This window comes from Rhamphochromis longiceps, linkage group LG18, assembly GCF_057381845.1.
Source record: "Rhamphochromis longiceps isolate RC_006_pf linkage group LG18, R_longiceps_female_GT1.1, whole genome shotgun sequence".
Lineage (NCBI taxonomy): Eukaryota > Metazoa > Chordata > Actinopteri > Cichliformes > Cichlidae > Rhamphochromis > Rhamphochromis longiceps.
Genome location: NC_140574.1, coordinates 3,034,823 through 3,050,766, shown reverse-complemented (window position 1 = coordinate 3,050,766; position 15,944 = coordinate 3,034,823). Strand labels below are relative to the sequence as shown.

Sequence of the window (15,944 nt, the reverse complement as noted above, 5' to 3'; positions counted from 1 at the left end):
ATGGAATAAATAACTTTTTTTTTAAGTTATAACATTTACAACTATTAGCGCTGTCAGCGTTAATCTTGTTAAAATGAAGTTAGCGCCGTAACTGTTTTAACGCGCCAAATCTCCGTCAGCGAGTTAGCGTGGATCGCCCTGCGCGTGGGGCTGGATGGCGTTGATGCGCATCAATGCGGTTATGCCGTTAACGTCATTTTAACGAGATTAATGCTGACAGCACTAATAACTATAAAATAACATGAAACATTTTGGTCCCTAGTAAAGATGGGAACTGATAAGAATTTAGTGGCTGATTTGATTATGAATAACACATAAATTTAATTTCTCATTGATTCTCTTATCAATTTTCATTGGCTTCTTATCGGCGCTGCTTTGAGAGTCACTACCATTGCTAAGCAGACATCAATTCAAAGACATGACGTTCAGTCTAGTTTATTTCCTCTGGGAATACAGAACACTTGGCTAGCTTTATGTTAGCATGCTGTCTGTGCAGGTCCTTACAAATAGCCGAAGTTGTGTTAGCAGGATGTGCAATAAAAAGTAAGTAAGGTCCATATTCCTGCTGCACATTACTGTTGTGTCTCTGCACATGAACTGAAATCAGCTGATTGTAGCAGGTGGAACCAATAAGAGGAATCAGTAGGCAATAAATGATTCCACTAGCAATTCCAAGGAAATTAATTACTGGAACAGATTCTCATCCCCAGTCATTTTGAAGACATGCACTTTCTCTGTGTGTGGGTGAAGATTACAGATGGTCTGTATTATAACAATATATTGTATAACAATATTAACACAGTTAAAACAGTAAACATCTAAAACTATTAGCACCTTCACATAAAGAATTCATTCTTTAAAAACGATTTTTTTAAAAACTGGAATTTAACCAGTTTTAACTAAAACCAGCAGACACACTTTCAGATGCACCTCAATTATCAGAAAATAGCTCAGTTATTTTCCAGAGTCTGTGTGAAACTGATGTGTAATAAACTTCACCTGAACAGAATTTAATGACAACATTTTATTTATTTTTCTACACAATCTATGCAGGTGTGTTTGGTTTCTTTAAACTTGTTACAGAGACTCAGGTAGGATCACTTCCTTATTCCAGCATTGGTTTACATCACTATTGGAGGACTAAAGCTCCCGTAGAGCTGCAAGAGCAGCTGGTTTAATAATCAGTCATTTTCTATGGCAGCTACGTCATAATCAGCTCTGTCAATGCTCGCGCAGTTTCAAAACAAAGACTTTGTGTGGATGTTTTGTTCCAGTTATGTACTGATAATCATTGTTAAAGTATGTCATGGTCTACATTAGATCTAATAATAATAAAAATAATGATAAATATGCAAAGAAAAGTACTTCATCTTCAATGACAGTCACATCACCTACAGTTCATTAATTCAGTCCAAGTGAAGCTAAAACAGAGAAATTAATAAAGAGCTTGAAACAGAAAGAACCCAGGATAATCATTTAATGTCACATCTCAGACATCCTAACATTCAAATGTAAATGTGATTTTTTAACGAGCATTTCTAGACACGTTTTTCCAAATCACATTGGAACAAAAAACAAAAGGAATGAATCACAAGAAAAACCATGCTGTAGTGTCAACAGGCTGAGAGTTACAGACACTGCATTAAACTACAACTGTTAAATGATGGACTATTAACAGCTGTTATTTCGACATCTGTTACCATGGTGATCTTAAATACATCAAGCTACCAAAACAGGAATGACCTGTAATTAAGACAAAAAGTTATTCTACTGTTTTTTTTTAATAATAAAAATAAAAAACATCTGGCAGCAGTGGTCCAGCTGTCAGAGATCATTAAACATGTTAAAAAGAAAATTTTCCACATAGACAAGAAACAATCTGCTAATAGATTCTGGTTTAATTTAATAATTGTTGGGAGATTACAATGAAACAGATAACAACTTGAAGAGAAAGTTTATTCAGCATTGTAAACTATAGTTTTAGCATCAACTCTAGCTTGGCCTCTTTTTATTTTACATGCTTAGCACGTTTTATAAAGCTGCTTTAAATTGTTTAATCCTCATAACACCTCCAACATATCTGTAGACCTTCGTAATATTAACCTGACAATCCAATGTGATTTAGAAATTTCTTAAAGAAGCCTTTCTTTTCCTTCTTCTCCTTTCTTTCCTCGGATAATTCCTCCTCCGTTTTTGCAAGTTTGTCTCGTCGCGTTACCTTGGAGATAAGATTTGCCCTCTCCTTCATTGCCTCCAAAGATTTGATTCGAGCCTGGTAACCCTCTTTGGCCTCTGATCTCTCTCCTTCAATCATCATGTCAATGTACTCTGGGGTGGTCAGAGGGTTTGGCCTCAGGCTGATCTCTTGCAGTCGAGTTATACACTGAGCTGACTGATCTATGAGGGACACCATCGTGTCCTGAAGGTGAACAATCTCTTCTTCCTGCCTCTCAATCAGTTCCTGAACAGTCATCTTTTCTTTATTAGCTGTTTCATACTTGCTTTTCAGCTCTTGCACTGTCTGCTTCTCTTTCACTTGAACATACTCCCAGCTGTATGTCTGATTGAAATGCACACTCCAAATGCATTTTCCAGGACAGACAGTGCACATCCCGTTCTTATTCATTGATGCACAGCCACGTTTCTCACTATCTTGTGCTATTGCACATGGGTAGTGACATGTTATTGAACATTTCTGGCAGTTGGTGATGAATGCTCCTTTCTCTGTGATTGGTTTTTGGACTGGTTTAATAACATCCACCTCAATCTCAAAGTTTTCATTTGAAGTTATGACTGCTTCATACTTTTTGATCTTTTCTTTGGTTGTCTTAATTTCTTCAAGCTTTGCTAATCCAGTTCTAACTTGTGGCTGCAAACCTTCGATGGCTGTTTCAAGCTGTTTGCGCTCCTTTAAGACTTCTTTGGTCATTAGCAAGCTTTTGGTTTCCATTTTACCCAAAGCAGTGAAGAACTTCTCCATACTCTTGGCTCCCATCTTCCAAAACATTTCATCAAAGCTGGCATCATCTTCATCAAAATCCACTTCACAGTCTCTGTTGCATCTGTTGTCTGCAAATAATGCTGAGTTATTGAACTTGAAGTGAACCGGAAGCCCTAACTCATTTTTTGGACACGGGACTGCAGAAACGGTTATTGCCTCAAGAACTGGTGGTTCTTTGCCATCAGCAAAAGTCACCAGCATTTCAATGTTCTCTGCCACATCTTTGCCAAAAATGGAGAGCACCGAGTCAAACACATATCTCTGTGTTGCTGTTAGTCGTGCAAGAGAGGCCTGAGTAACAAAACACACTGCATCAATCTCACTGACTCCATTAGGAGAGGTGAAAAGCCTGCGGATTTGCTCTGTGATCTCCTTGTCTCTTGCTACTCCTCTTGTATCTCCAAAACCTGGAGTGTCCACAATGGTCATGGAGAACGGGATTTTAAAGCCTTCCTGGTGGTGGATTTCATACACAGTGACTTCAGATGTCTGACTGTGAGCTTGTGAACTGGTTGGATCCTCATCAACTAACTTAAATCTGAAACCGTCGTTCCACTCTACACCAACAATGTAGTTGATCATTCCATTGATGAGAGTAGACTTTCCTGATCCTGTTGCTCCAAGAAGCATTATTGTGCGATTCTGCCTCATGCTTTCTTTGCCAAAGATATACCTCCGACATCCATCTATGTCCATATCTTCTTCTTCCAGGGGCAGTTTGTAAACTGAGGGCAGCTTTGAGTTTGTTTTCTTGCTGATATGTTTTAGGTACTCAGCCAGACGTGCAAATTCACGCTTTGTTGTGCAGACATTAACAATGATGCTTTCCTTGCTTCTTCCATCTACACCACAGTCACATCTGACCCTGACTGCATATTGTGTCTCTGACTGAAGCCCTGAAATGATGGCCTTCTCACCTCCTGAAATTGCTTCATTCCACTCGAGGTCATTTATTGTTGAGCTGCTATCTGCTTTTGCGTATTCCACTATGTAACTCAGTATCTGGACATCCTCTCCAAGCTCAGCAGGCTTCTCCCAGCTAACTGATATCTCACTTGAATATGGCTGAGCTTGAGGTTTTCCAGGAGGGCTGCAGGGTAAAGTTTTAATGGCATCACTGATTACATTAGCTGGTCCGACACCTGCTGAGGTCACTGCTCTGCATCTGAACACATACTCTGTGTTTGGCTTCAGATCTCTCACTGTGACTTCTTCAGCCTTTGCTTCTGTCTTTTGCTGCCATCCATCCTCTCCACTGACACAGTACTCAACAGAGTAGGAGGTGATGTTCTCTGCTCCAAATCTGGGTGGAGAAATCTTCAGTGTCACACTGTTGTGGTTTATGTCAGCTGCAGTCACAGTTTCAGGCTTTGAAGGAGGCTCAAAGTTCTCACTGACAGCAAATCCACCTTCATAAAGGTAGATGCTGGAACCTTCCTGTGTCTCATTAGTTAACCCCACTGTAAGGAACTTAATGTTCTTGTTTTCCTTGTTGGCCTCTGCAAAATCACTGAAGAGTTTTGCTTCCTTCCTCATATCATCTGCTACTTCTTTTGAAAGGTACCATTGTTCCTTCTCTACATTGTAAGTATGATAAACGTGAACGTCTGTTTTGGTTGTTTCTTTCAGGTAGTCTGATAAAGCTGAGAGGTACGGTTCATCCTTCCCCAGTGAGGTGAAAACAAAACACAGGCCATGCTCTGCACTGAGAAGTTCCTCATGTAGATTATTCTGAGATGGGACAGTCTTGGTGTTTTTCATCATGTTGGTGAAAGACTTTAAGATACTGATTTCTCTTTCTTTACAGTCCATCCACTCAGTCAGGTTTTTGCTGTTGAAAGGTGAAGAATGTCTCTTCTTCAGGATCTCAGCGAGTTCAGCCTCCTCTTCTCCTCCTCCTCTGATTGATGGTAGTCTCTTCGCTAACATCTGCTGAAATCCCAGCTTGAACTCGGAACACATTTCTTTAAAACTTGTCAGTTTTTTGCTAATCTGTGGGAACTGCTGTGCAGTGCTGGTTCTCAGTACATCATCGCTCCTCATTTCCAGCTCACTGAAGTCCTCCAGGACGCTCTGTGATTCCTGAACTAATCTTATACTTATCTGACGGACGAGTTTAGCAGCACAAGAATCTAAACTTGTCAAAGGTAACAGCCAGACCTTCATTGGTACAGCCTTTTCGCCATTGGTTCCTAGTAGTGTTGGAAGGCTTTTGTAGACTTCTACAGCTTCCTGAAATGTTGTTGGAGGTTTCTGAAGGCAAAAGTCTCCATAGAATCTGCAGGAGAATTTCTCAACACTGTTTTTGTCCTTATCTTCCATTTTCAGGGAACCTTCACCCTCTATGGAAAGCAAGGGGATCTTCTTGATCATCACCTTCAAGCTGCCCTGGATGTCTTGATGAGTTTCCCCTTTAGAAACCTCACGGTCAAACACAAAGAAAGCTTGAGCCCCATAAAGGATACCTGTGACTACATGTGTTGCTATTCCTTGCTCAAAAACATAGGGATGTTTTACGTTGCCTCTTCCAAGGTGATTCATTGACAGTTCCTGGAACTTTGTTGTAGTTTTGTAGTTCAGTGTCACTCTGGCCTGGTATTTGGATGTTTTGTGATCATTGAGATATTTGGCTGATCCTCCAACCTCAACCAGTCCTCCCAAGAAACTTGCCTTCAGGGATGCCTCAACATTTAATGCTGAAGATTTGTCCTCAATTGATTCAGATGCCACTATTTCAGATTCAGTGTTAGGTTGTTCTTGTTCTCGTCTATCTTTTTCCAGGTCATTACAGTCCCACAGTGTCATTCCTGTAAAATATGTTACCATTTATTTTTGGCGAAAATAGATAGAAACAAAAATACAAGTAACAACTGCCTGTCTAAAAAGTCCTCTGCGTTTTATAGTGAAAGCATTATCAGTTAAATTAGTTAAAGACTTCCACAACATCCCATAAGTGTATGTTTCTAACTCAGAGCCCACTGACAATTTGAATCCAGCCCATAAATTACATTCATTGTCAAAAAAAAATTTAAGTCTGTACATTACATTTAAACTATGATGTTTTACTTTTACATTTTAAAACATTTTCACTAAATTTCACTAAATAGCACCTCTTGCCACTGGAATGCAGATGGTGGCTTAAAATGAGCATCTGTGCACTAAAGTTAATATATTTAACTAAAATTGAACAAAGACAAGTCGTGAAGATAAACTTCAGTGAGCTAAAAAAAAAAAGGCATTTAAAAAGAAAACTGAACTTGTAAAGCTAGCTAAAATAATAACAGTACAGGAAATATCCTTAGTTTTAAGTATTTGTTAAAGTGTATAATCTTTACTTTTGTAAGTTGCGTGACACATGCTTATGACACTTTGGGTGTCTCCAAGTCTGGTAAACACAGCATATTGTTCACAGACAGCTGGCATTAGTCTAATTTTTTTCCACATTGAACAATTTTCACATCCCTCCCTCTATACATCCATTTTCCAGTTCTACTTATCAGTTCAGTGTTATATGTCTTATCTGTCATAGTACACTGTGCTGGAGGACCAGCACATAGGGACAGACAACCATTCATGCTCACATTTACACATGGGGCCAAATTAGAATCACCAGTTAACCTGACATGCATGCCTCCACTCAAAAAGGGCCCGGCCTGATTTCAAACCAAGTACCCTGAGGTTACAGTGCTAACCACTGAACCACAGTGGTGCACTCATCAGTTTTCACATTTACTGTATTTTGTAACATTCTTGATTTCTTTTTATTAAAACAAATGTGTTTATGTCAAGAACAATATTTATTTCTATTCAGAATTGATGATGGGATTGTGGATTTTAGTTCACGTACCGTGGTAAGTTTGGGAACCCCTGATAATTTTCATGATTTTTCTTCATAAAGCACTGGCTGTTTGGATCAGCAATTCCATGTAAATATATCATATAGCAGATGAACACAATGATATTTGAGAAGTGAAATGAAGTTTATAGGATTTACAGAAAGTGTGCAACAGTTACTTAAACTATAAGCAAAACTTAATATATTAGGAAGATGCATAAATTTGGGCACCCTTGTCATTTATTGATTTGTTTACCTTTAGCACTAATTATTGGTAAACAAAATTTGTTTGGTAAGCTCATTGACCCTTGACCTACATACACAGGTGAATCCAATCATTAGAAACGGTGTTTAAAGTGACCAATTGCAAGTTTTTCTCCTCTTTGCATCTTTGAAGAGTGGCAGCATGGGAGCCTCAAAAAAACAGCTCTCAAATGACCTGAAAACAAAGATTGTTCAACATCATGGTTTAGGGGAGGATACAAAAAGCTATCTCAGAGATTTCAGCTGTCAGTTTCCACTGTGAGGAACATATTGAGGAAATGGAAGACCACAGCACAGTTCTAGTTAAGGCCCAAAGTGGCAGCTCAAGAAAAATCTTAGATATCAGAGGCGAAGGATGGTGAGAACAGCTACAAAGACCAAGAACATCATCTTGTTGCAGATGGTGTCACTGTGCATCGTTTAACTATTCAGCGCACTTTGCACCCCTTGCATAACAAGGGGCGTTATGCATGGCGGAAACTGAACACAGCATTCAAAGAGAAACACAGTAAAATATGGTGGTGGTTCCATCATGCTGTGGGGCTGTGTGGCCAGTGCAGGGACTGGGAACCTTAAAATGAGGGTCGCATGGATTCCAGTCAGTATCAGCAGATTCTTGACAACAATGTTCAAGAATCAGTGACATAGTTGATTTTGCACTGAGGCTGGATATTTCAACAAGACAACGACCCGAAACACTGCTCAAAATCCACTAAGGCTTTCATGCAGAGGAACAAGTACAATGTTCTGGAATGGCCATCTCAGTCCAGACCTGAATATTATTGAAAATATATCGAACCTGACTGAACTGGAGATGTTTTGTAAAGACGAAAGGTCCAAAATACCTTCAACCACAATCCAGACTCTCACTGGAAGCTATAGGAAGCGTTTAGAGGCTGTTATTTCTGCAAAAGGAGGATCTACTAAATATTGATGTAATTTTTCTGTTGGGGTGACCAAATTTATGCACCTGCCTGATTTTGTTTAAACAATTATTGCACACTTTCTGTAAATCCAATAAACTTCATTTCATTTCTCAAATATCATTGTGTTCATCTGCTATATGATATATTTACATGGAATTGCTGATCCAAACAACCAATGCTTTATGAAGAAAAATCATGAAAATTAATTAATTAAAAGTTAATTAATTAGCTTTTGCATACCACTGTATATTGAGTTACTACGCATGAATCCTTACCAGGTATGACTAAATCCTGGCGGCAGTCATACAGCATCCCAAGGCTGAAGGGCCGGCCGAGCGTCGCGACCTCCATCGTTCTGCTAGCTTCAGCATCCATCTCTGTATCTGAGCAGATAATACAAAGTACTGCTTCAACTTCTTTACTCAAGTACAGGCTCTGAAATGTACTCAAAGTAAGAAAGTAAAAGTAGCTCCTTAAAGAACATTTCTACCACCTATTTTTTAGGGGTGCAACGATACACAAAATTCACGGATCGGTTCGGTTCGATACTTTGGTGTCACGGTTCGATATTTTTTCGATACAAAAAAAATGTTCATGCCTTTTTAATTTGTCATTTATTAAAATTAGAAATATATATTTTAACTCAAAAGTACAGTTTTTAAATTTAACCCTAACCCTTGTGCGTGTTTTTTATTTTGACAGCGAATGCGCACCTGCGGACCACTTATGTGCAGCCCTGGTTATATAGCTCATCATATTGCAGCCACAGAAATTATTTTGTCCATGAAACCATAAAGCTGCACTTTCTTTTTGCCTTATAGTCTGATTTGTCATAACTTTTCCGTTTTGCGGTAAGCTTTTCTTTGGCTGTCACTTCTTCACTCTGACCTGTCTTATTTGGCTCAGCAGAACTGAAATATATATCCTGCTGCTCTTACACAGGCACTCACATAACGGTCAGCGATTCTCTGCGTGATCAACCTCTCACATGTTTAAGCTGCGGGAGATTTCACTTGTCATGTTTGCGTAGTAAGCTAACGATTGATAAGACGATGTCAGAGGAATTGGTGCACAAATTATCATCACTCACAGATCAGTGCTGTCGCTCTCTATACACAGTTCGCGCGATTGCAAAGTGAAAGCAAAAAACAAGCGCAAATTCAAACGCGACTTCAATATGTCACATATTGGCAGTGGCTCACCGATGCCAATGACATAATTACCCAGCTACATTTCCGAAAGAATGCAAAAGCATTGACATATATTTTTCCTTCCTACAATAGCCCGACGGGCAGGGCAGAGATAGATTTTGGTAGCCCGACTGGAAAAATCTCTAGCCCCAGGACGTCGGGCTAGCGATTTTGCGAGCCCTGTATCTGATTTAGGAATCACTCATCTTTGGAAAAGAGAGTTTATTACAGAGAAACGTCTCTTTCCAAAATAAAAGCTATACTATAGGCTTCTTCTGGGCTATATTCTCAGCAGCATAAGGAGAATCATGTGCTAACGGCTGTCTAAATGACTCGGGTAAAGTTTGTAGCATGCATGCTTGTTGTTTTTGTCTTTGCACTAGGATGATGTCGGCGTAAATGTGCAGTCATATTCGTTGTGTTCCCACTAGTGCTTTCAGGTTAATCTAGTTGAAATGACCTTAACGCCACAACACGGCAAATCTCCGTTAACGAGCTACCCCTGATCGCCCCGTGCATGGGGCTAGACGGCCAACACGTTAACGAGCTAACTGCGCTAACACACTAGCTCCCACCCATGTAATTGAGCATTGCGTGGCACATCCAACATACTGTTTTACTTTAGTCCATGACGCGCTTACCTTCAGGGTCATACGTCACATGAAAACCAAAATAATTCCAAACGCCAGATGTGAATGAGGGTGGGGGAGGTTCAATTTGCCATGTTGCAAGGAGAGCTTAACTTCTGTCTCGCTAGCTTGCCCTGCGCTCTTCCTTCTGACGATGCTGTCTGTCTGGAGCGCTCAGTGGATCTGCGCTCGACAGTGCAGCCTAGGCGGAGTAGTCCAATGCAGATTCACTGAGCGCTCAACACAGACAGCATCGTCAGAAGGAAAGTTGATAAAATAAATTACAAATGTTGTATTGTTCGATACATATGCGTACCGAACCGAAAGCACTGTATCGAACGGTTCAATATCGATACGAATATCGTTGCACCCCTACTATTTTTATACAAAGCCAACTGAACCATGTGCTATATTATTGTCATAAAAAAATAATATTAGTAGATAGCAATACAAACTTTATTTCAGTCTACATTTTATTTCTAAAAAATGCACTCAGCTTGAATCGGTTAAGTAGAACATGAGCAGAGAAAAAGAAGGAAAATAAAACACATCTCTATTTTCTGTTGCCTCCATTGTAGAGGGTTACTTTGCCTCTAAACAGGAATTTGAGTAGCCTAAAATCAGCAGTAGTGGCTCAGCGTGGGGAAAAGAATCATAACTCACAATAATTTCTATTGAGTGCTCCAGTAGATTTCCTTAGTGTGCAGGCTGTGATCAGCTGACCTGCTGCTGTTTGTGGATGTACACAGCTGAATTCAACCAGATGTCAGCAGATGTTTCATGAGTTCTTTTGCCTGATTTCCATCCTTTACACTGACAGTACGCTGTTTATGCTGTTTATATTAAACACTCTAAAGTTGAAGGTGGAATTCAGCCAATGGATCTCAGCATCATCAGCTAAACATCATATGAATCTCTGCTACAGTTGATGTAACCGAACTCTGACCATGAAACCACAGCCACTGTGCACCAGTCACACATTGTAGCAACCTAACCTGTTTATCCTGCACTAACCTGCAGAGGATTTTCATGTAACCTTTAAATAACACAGTTAGTCTGCCCCAGTTTGTTATATGAAATATATATATGTAATATGAAAAAACATAATGTAACTTGTACAGACCCAAAATCTGATTTAAACACATAAGGACTTGTAAGCTTTACATGTCCAGTTTATCAAACACCACTGAGCAGTCCTTATCTTTAAATCTAAGCTCTCTTCTTCCTCGCCTGTCATGTCTTTCTTATTTTTCTCCATCTCTGACTGAAGTGAGCTCTTTTTCTCTCCCTGTGAAATACAGGAGCTTGACCTTGAGCTGGCAACACACTGTGACACAAACGGCACACAAACAGTTTGTGTGTTTGCTGATGTTTGTTGATCTGATAGAAACGCTGCACTTCAAGTTACCTGCCACAGCGACAAGACGTCACTGCCTTTCGTCTTCAGTAGGGGTAGCTGTGCAGAAGTAACTTAAGCTTGCAGTTGTTCTTGTGTTGTGCCAAAAAGATAAATTAAACAAAAACACCAGCCCACTTTAACACCCCCCACTAACAACCCAATATGGCACATGATTTGGGGTCTTTCATTTCTTTTCATGCAACATCTCCTGGTGATTAATACACATTCACAGGAACACATTCATGTGTTAATGTTTAGGCTTAAATCATCTGATCTTTGAAGGCTTGGAGTAAATCTGTCAAACCAAAATTAATGGGCCTGTTTTGAAAAAGTTAGGAGTAAATAGGGAGTAAAAGTAAAAATAACAAAAATTCTACTTAAGTATAGTAACAAAGTAACAAAAAAAAGGTAAATATATGCTATTTTTGAGACAGTATGCAAAATACCAGGGCCATCCAAATGAAACGTTTGAGCGTTTCAGAGGTGAAGCATTGAGTCTGCATGTGGTCTTTTAGGGATTTTATTGTTTTAAAAATGACCAGATTCTCTACGCTGTGTTCGACTTCCTATTCTCATCATTTGATATTGGTAAGTATTGTGATTCTGATTGATTTGGTTACTGTAAATAAAAGAGACCCAGTGCTGGGCTAGTTATTTATATAACTTATATAAGGTTTATTTTCTGATAAACCTCAGTCAAAACTCAAACACATCATATTGTAAAGGTTACATTAAACATCGGTAACTGTTAGTTATGTTCATGTATTTTCTGACATATTTGATCAAAGAAGAGAAGCAATTTGCATAGGAATTGCAGTTCTTGTCAGTCAGGTCAGAAATATTAAAAATCATTTTCATAATTACTAATGTAGGGTAAACTTTTTACTTTTTCCATTGTCCCAGAAAAAGCTAGTGAGTGAAAATACGACATATTTTATGCTTCCTTAAGCCTAAACTACAAAAACATCCATAATATCCAAAAGTAGTTTATTTTTTCTACAGCTGACACCAGAATATCAGTCATCAAATATAATAAACAGTCATTTGCGTTTTAGTTAGATTTGTACATTTTTATAAGCATTACTCTTAACCAGAAATGTTCAACCATTTGTCTGAATGTCAGACTGTTCCCCGCTGATCCTCCTGCACATTTCTCTTGACTGGCTGATTTCTTTAAACGACACCATTTCATGACATACGTCAGTCTTTAGTCTTTAGAGTGAAGATCACAATGACTCACGCTGATCCAAGCACAAGGAGCTATTAGTGGTGAACACAAAAATAAACCAATATCTTAAGATTTGAAATGCTCACCTACTTCAAAGTTCCAATGATCAGAGATGATACTAATGTGCATGTGCAGGACCAAAATGAGAGTTCAGGTTTGTTGCACATGTGAGTTAGATGTCCCTCTGTTCCAACTGTGCTCAGTTCATTCTACGTATAATTATTTGTGACAGAGTAAAAGTGGCAGAACTGACAGCACAGCTAGTGTACGTGATGAACACACTACAGTCATGATGTGGTTCAGTCTAAGTCTAATGAATAAATAATTAGCTTGGCATAAAGAAGATGGAGAATCTTTTAAATACTGCACCATACATAACGTCTGTATAACAAACAAAAACAGATTTAAAAGCAAGTTGTGCTTTAAAATGTAAAATGTAAAATAAATGAATAACTTAAGATACACTTTAGCTTTAAAAAATTATTTTGATATAAAGCTCTCGTGCACATTTCTGTTTTAGATTTAGTCCTTACCTTCATCAAAACCAATGGAAACGTTCAGCAAACACTAAAACGATGCATATTTAAGTAAGAACCAAAACACCAGGTTACACAGAGCATTCACCTTTGTCCTGTGACCTTTGTGAAATGACTTAAATGATGACAGAATTTAGCAAAGATCCACAGCAGTGTGTACAGGAGAACATTAAAAAGACGGAGAGAGCATCAGCGTACTTACAGCAGGAATGTTTGAGTGTCCTAGGGAAGGCTGCAGTTTCACACACTATATCCTCTTTCATAGGGACCGCCCCCAGATCTTTAATCAGGTGGCGGGACAGAAAAATCACATGACATGCTGACTGTACAAAGAGAAAAGCAATAATATATTTAAACTTTATGAGCATTATCTGCAAACTGAAGATGCTCAGACAAAACTAAAATGTGAACTTTCTGGAAAACAACATGGTTTGGGGAGTGGATTCTCTAACAAACAAACAAAGGTTTACATTATTGAACATTCATGCTGATCAGTTATTTGTCCACAGGTTCAATGTGCCATATGACAACTGCGAAAACAAGATTTATTTCTACGATTGTTATAAACATGACGGCGGAAAATGAAGCAGTTTCTTTCATTTTCTGTCAAAGCCGACGGTCTTCTAACGAGGGTTTTGTGGTTTTTACTCTTAAGTTCTGTTGTTGGTAAATATCTTCATTTTGTTTCTTAGTTTGCTTGTGGTTTATTTTTTTCACTTTTCCATCTTTCTGCTTCGTTTGTTCTTGAAAATGTAAACTTTTTGTAATTACAGTTCGTTTCCTGAGTTTGTTTTCCTGTCCTCTTGTTCTCTGTGTCGAGTCCACTTTTCTGTTCCTGTATTTTGTGACTTCCTGCTTCATCTTATTAGTATTTTGTCTCTTGTGCTTTCTATTCAGACTGACATCCCTTGCCTTACTTCTCAGTTAGGTTCAGCTGCCCTCCCGGATGCTTCCTCTCCAGTTTTTTCTTCGCTCACAGTTTTGTGCTCCTAGAAAAACACAAAAAGGTCGTCCAGTCTTCCTCCCCTAACCCCAACCAGTTGCCTGAGCCTGGTTCTGCTGGAGGTTTCTTCCTGTTAAAAGGGAATTTTTCCTTCCCACTGTCACCAAAGCGCTTGCTCAAAGGGGTCATATGATTGTTTTTTTTCTCTTTTTGTTGCTTTGTTGTACGATCTTTACCTTAATATAAAGTACCCTGAGAAAACTGTTGTAGTGATTTGGTGCTGTAAAAATAAAACTGAATTTGAAATTCAAAACTACTTCTAGTATTTCAATTCCTGCTTTCAACACTGTCTTTATTTTTAATTTAAAATATTTTACGATTATTTTTATATTTTTAAAGTTGTTTTGAGTTCATTTGGCCTGCAAAACAGCCATTTATGACACTTTCAGGTTTAAGTGCAATACTGGTGGAGTGTACCTGAAACAGTGGTAAAGTCAGTCTAACATTTAGTCATTATTTGTGCAGTCTATTATACCTCGTATGTAAACTTCTCCCTGTGATTTGTTTAAATAGGCTTAGAAAGCCACAGCTTGTCAGTGAACCCTGGTTCTTAAACATGTAACACAAAACCTGTGCATGAGCAACATTAACATTACCTTTCAGCATCTTTTTACAATATTTTAATCATTTACATAGTAAATTTAATTATGATTAACAAAAGTCAGCATATCCATGGTTTTACACATAGTCTATGGACAGTGTAAGTAAGTCCTTTATATGTTTTCACGAGCTTTTACTCGTGTAACTCTCACTGCATGTAAAGCTTTTTTCCTGAGAGTGAGACACATAATCTAATAAGGAATAATAACAACTCACTGTTTGTAGGTATACATTAACTTAATATTACAATTTTATGTGTCAACAGATAACAAAGTTTGATGGCTTTTACAAAAACTTTGTATGCTGAGAACAATTTGGTCTTTTCAAGGCACCAAAGTGCATCAACAAAAACAGTGATTTTATTATTATTATGATTATTTTATTAAAGTTAGTAGTCGGTTTCTGGCCTCTGGTTTGTGTGTTTAGACCCAACATAAGTCATAAAGACAGGAGAACAGCACAACCCCCCTCAAAGCAGCAGTAAACTGTTTTGTGAAATACAATTATTTTGTCATTGGAGTTTGATTGAGTAATAACATCCTTGAGCACACATTTAAACTTGCATTCATTCTTATATGTGCTTAAAATCTTGCAGCTGCTGCATCTACAGCAGTGCATATGTGGTTTTAGTTGGTTTTAACTGATGCTGCTGCCCACCTGCTGGCAGACGCTACAGCAACCTGCTGCAAATTACCCACTGACTGTGGATCAGAGTCAAACTACCCCCACTTACCATACGTAGAAAAAAAGAACTAGTGTATAACCAGCTGTGGAAACTGTTTACCCAGTGAAATAGAGAATTAGAGAATTTAGAGGAGAAACAGACAAAGGGATTCTGACTGAAAAACCAACTGTCATTTATGACTTTTTGTCTTATTTATATGTTTCAATTGAAAATTCTTGTCACATTTCAAAACAAATGAAAACAAACAAAAAAAAGACCAAAGTGCTCCTCCAACAGCAGGTCCAATGTCTACTCTGATTATCAACTTGCCAATAACAAATGACTAATGACTCTCCAAGTGAGGTAATCGAGTTGAAATTCAATAGTCAGTGTAGAGTGTCACAGCCTTATCTATGCTTTGACATTTAACCATACCGTTATGTTGATTTCTCAGGGACAGCAGTAATTTACCCCCCCAAAAATTTAAATAAACATTATTTATATTTCATTATTAACTCAATTACTAACTGTTTCAATCAATATTTAGTGCAGTGGTGTTATGTACTTCTCACTGATCATGATTAATTGAGGATATATGACGTGTTTTCCATAAAACAACCCATTCCTCTGTCTCCTTCTTGGTCTGTATGCTTGTTGGTCTGCCCTAAC

At 38.4% G+C, this 15,944-nt stretch overlaps 1 protein-coding gene across 1 annotated transcript; it reads right to left on the bottom strand.

Annotated features, from left to right (window-relative positions):
* Positions 1–2,007: 2,007 nt before the first annotated feature.
* LOC146647427 (uncharacterized) lies at positions 2,008–8,716 on the bottom strand. The gene is made up of 2 exons (XM_085388807.1): positions 8,302–8,716; positions 2,008–5,808 (listed from the first exon to the last, which is right to left on the bottom strand). Exons 1-2 carry the CDS (start codon positions 8,399–8,401, stop codon positions 2,099–2,101), a joined length of 3,810 nt encoding a protein of 1,269 aa, XP_085244933.1. The 5' UTR covers positions 8,402–8,716; the 3' UTR covers positions 2,008–2,098.
* Positions 8,717–15,944: the final 7,228 nt, after the last annotated feature.

Excerpts from the sequence above, each read along its gene's own strand:
- LOC146647427 (XM_085388807.1), bottom strand. The coding sequence starts at position 8,401 with ATGGATGCTGAAGCTAGCAGAACGATGGAGGTCGCGACGCTCGGCCGG. Across the intron at positions 5,809-8,301 it reads CCAGGATTTAGTCATACCTG|GAATGACACTGTGGGACTGT; the intron begins GTAAGGATTCAT and ends CATATTTTACAG.